Source organism: Lactuca sativa, chromosome 8, assembly GCF_002870075.4.
Source record: "Lactuca sativa cultivar Salinas chromosome 8, Lsat_Salinas_v11, whole genome shotgun sequence".
NCBI classification, from domain to species: Eukaryota; Viridiplantae; Streptophyta; class Magnoliopsida; order Asterales; family Asteraceae; genus Lactuca; species Lactuca sativa.
Window position 1 is genome coordinate 198,160,918 of NC_056630.2, and position 3,830 is coordinate 198,164,747.

At 33.5% G+C, this 3,830-nt stretch overlaps 1 protein-coding gene across 1 annotated transcript; it reads right to left on the minus strand.

The window, feature by feature from the left end:
- Positions 1-628: 628 nt before the first annotated feature.
- Positions 629-2,765, minus strand: LOC111896175 (uncharacterized). The gene is made up of 4 exons (XM_023892193.1): positions 2,724-2,765; positions 1,448-1,481; positions 1,275-1,348; positions 629-1,192 (listed from the first exon to the last, which is right to left on the minus strand). The coding sequence occupies exons 1-4, from the start codon at positions 2,763-2,765 to the stop codon at positions 629-631; spliced, it is 714 nt and encodes a 237-aa protein (XP_023747961.1).
- Between the last annotated feature and the right edge of the window lie 1,065 nt (positions 2,766-3,830).

The window sequence follows — 3,830 nt, forward strand, 5'->3', positions numbered from 1 at the left end:
GACATGCGAAATTTAAGTAATTAAAACTCTCACATAATAACATGTGGTATAAATCTTGAGGAAATGATAAACGACAAAAACATTTTCATTTATTAGGGTAAATTTGACTGACTATGATGAATAATGAAAAATAATCATACTACCTTTATATTGTCACAAGAAACAAAGATACACAAATACACACTTAAGGGACTTTATTACAATAAATAAGAATAATAATAAAAAATAACAATAAAAACCAATCAAATTACTATCAAGAGTTCAAAAACTCGTTACTAAAAAAAACCAACACACATAAGGAAGAAGTGATGGCTCTTAAATACATCACTTGAAGTATGTCAAGACCTAATAAAACATTTAAGTGTTAATACTAGAAAAAAACATCAAACACTATAGATATATAATCAAAAGGATAATATTGTGAACAGTGACGGATCTAGGATTTAAATAGATTAGAGAGACACAAAAAATATCTAATAATTTTTTTTCAAGTCAAGGCAAGACATTTAAATACGAGTAATAAGGTTACATTACAAAAAGGTATTCAAATACATATTATATGTTTATAGTTGTCCTCTACAAGTTGTCGTATCTTGGAAACTTCTTACAACTTCATTTTTAAGCTTCACTATTCTTCTTTTTCAATTGCACAAATCAAAGAATCATTCAAAAAATATCGACGATCTAGTTTCTCAAATGCGACTTCAAGCTTCATAGCCGAAAAACAATTTTCTACTGTTGTAGTTGCAACGGACAAAACTAATGACAATTTTACTAGCTGATATACCAAGTAATATGAAATGTGTTCTCTTATTTCCATCATGACTCTAGAAAGATCGATGTTTACATTCAAATTAGAATGAACATCTTCTTTCACAACATCATAATAAAAATCAAGTTGTTGTGCAAGTTTCCTCATTTCCACCTTCGTAAAATTCTTTGGATATAACATACTCAATTTCACAAACTTTGATGCGTCAAATTCCGAAAAAGAGTAACAAGGACTCAAAGCCACCATATTTATAAGCAATTCGATGCTTATCTCGCTAAAACAATCACAAAACTCATGAAGTTTCATATCAAGAACCATTGTGAAGATATCAACTTTATAATGATGTTGATTATTGATGTCGGTATTTTGTCTTCGGTTCCATGCATAATTTTTCGACATCTCTACTTTTTCAATTTCATACTTTTCACAAAAAAATATACTTCCTCAAAAAAAAAAAATTCAAAACCTCATCTCTAAACTTTTGCAACTTTTTCTTTGTTACCTCTACCAATGCAACCGCTTCAACTATGTCTTGATCTTTTCTTTGAAGAGCTTGAGACAACAAATTTGTAAGCTCTAAAATGTGTAACATCAAGTGCAAATAAAACACAAAATTAATTGTTTCGAAATATGTAGTAACACCATGTGCTTGGCTCTGACTAAATCTATTTTTACCTTTCTTTTCAACATATTCAAGGACTTTTAGAACCTATACGAATAAAGAAACCAAACTTGATATTGTTTTATTATGAGAACCTCAATGTGTATCTTCGACTTGTCTTAGTGAAAGCTCTTGGTTTAACCATATACTGGTTTCAATTTCACCGATAATAATTGCTTCTTGCACTCTCTTTTTATAACCTTCATGAATCATATTTCTTCGTTGGCAAGAGGCACAAACCACATTTATAACAAGGTAAAGCATTTTGAAGAAATTTCCAACACCAGTGTGGTTTCTTGCAACCGTGTGACAACCGTCAATTTCCAGTCAAGTCAAAGTCAACTAAAGCCAACAAGTCAAACCGGTCGACTCAATTAACCCTTGTGTACTAGGGTTTACGTGATGTAATTACTGTACAACTCGCTATTCTAATGAGAAATCATCAATTGAAAAATTCGTATATCTAGATTTCCTTAACCTAAAACTGTGGTAAGTAATGAACCAAACCGATAAAACAATATTGCATACTCATCGGGAGTGTGTAAGATCCTTAAACATGGCTTAACGGGGCTTATGGACCTTGCGTTGCGAAGCCAAACACTCAAAAAGGTCACAAAAGAAGCCACTCCCAATCTTTTTCACTCTCTCTTTCTCTCTCTCTCTATTAAAAATCTCTCCCAAATCTCTCCCAAAAGTTCCTTTAACTTTTTGTAATCATTCGGGTCATCCCGACCCTTAATCGGGTCAAAAACTGCTTAAAACGGGGTAAAAATGAGTAAAATAGCCTTTAGGAGCCGAAACCCTCTCTTAAGGAGCAAACCCTCCTAAGAACCGAAGGTCCCTATATGAACCGAAGCTGCCATGAACCGAACCCGAAGTCTTCAGGCCCGAACCTCGCATAGACCGAACCCGAAGGTCCTCTCGGACCGAACCCTACCTTCGCCTTCGCTTCTAACCCCTTTCGGCCCATTTCGTCTTTGGTCCATGACCAGAAGGGACTGAACCTCGACCCAGTACCGAGAGGTCTCGCAAAAAGGCCCAAATTCACTCGGTTTTCGATTATGACTTCGTTTTCGGCCCGTTTTTAATTATTTTAACACGGGATTTTCACCCAAAATTATATTTTAACATTTAAAGCCCCATATTTCATTATTTCCCTCGTTTTTTAGTGTAATTCTTATCCAAGAAGAGTGGGTGAAGTACTTGAGGTGGAGTGTTGACTTTACTTTAGTTTATGACACAAGCAACCACCCATACCCACTCCATGACCAGCCCACACCCCCACCATACCTGGTCATTCATCGTCCTTTTCCCATCATTTCCCAACCCCATTCTTTGTCTAAGGCTGAAATCTATCCTCTCTCCTAACACTCTCTTATTTTCTCATTCTTCCACCAAAGATCAAACACATTTCCTCTCTCAATTCTCTCACTAAAATTCGAGGTTCAAGGGCCTTCTTCCAAGCTTTTCTTCCACTTTTGGTAAGTATATTCATACTCCATATAATTATTTCACTTCCTTCTACTCCAATCATAGTTTTCTTACACAAACTCCATCATATTTGTGTTAGATTCTCAAAATCTTCAAGGCATCTACTAAGTGTTTTTGAGTAGAACACTTCTTTTCTTCAAATTCACCCACTAAGAACACATAAGGTGAGTTCATACCCCTATCCTTTCATGTTTTTCTTAAGTTTTAGGGGGGGGGGGGAGGGGGGAATACAAGTTAAAACACCAAGAACACAAATAAACTCACCCAACAGCTTTCATCAGAAAAGTTTAACTCCATTCACAGACTGTTTTGGTCAACTTAAACATTTTAGTTTTCAAAACTGTATTAGGTGCAAATATTTTAGGTTCATACCTTTAAAATTACTACTTGGACATCTCCATACGATTTTTCTACAATTTATGGTGATTTTTACAAAACTGCCTATCATTTAGGAAATGAATTCGGACCAGTCTATGAATATGAACATTTTAAAACAAGTTAAAGACTTACAAAAATCATAATAAAAATTATGAATAAACTAGACAAACTTTATGAACTCTCAGAATTTACGGATTCAGTTTTCGACTTCGTATGATTTTTGTATGATTTATCTAAAATAGTGCAGAACGGTTAAAAACTAGTTAACAACTTATAACTTTTATAACACTTTGTATTATGTTGAGCAAAGTGTATAACAATAAATTCTAAATATTGAATGATTTTTGTTGTTAGTTTATCATCATAAACTGAAATTTATTCATTTATGATAAGGATTCTTCATTCATTACGAACACCTGTAATAAACTATAATAAAGTATAATAAGCATAATTTATGGATTTTTACTACATGCGAGAGGTTTTACTCTCAAAACAAATGGGTTTTTCATATACTACATAATAGTAATA

Excerpts from the sequence above, each read along its gene's own strand:
- LOC111896175 (XM_023892193.1), bottom strand. The coding sequence starts at position 2,765 with ATGGGGTTGGGAAATGATGGGAAAAGGACGATGAATGACCAG. Across the intron at positions 1,349-1,447 it reads TGAATATGTTGAAAAGAAAG|AGCTTACAAATTTGTTGTCT; the intron begins GTAAAAATAGAT and ends TACACATTTTAG. Across the intron at positions 1,193-1,274 it reads AAGCGGTTGCATTGGTAGAG|TATGAAATTGAAAAAGTAGA; the intron begins GTAACAAAGAAA and ends TTTTGTGAAAAG.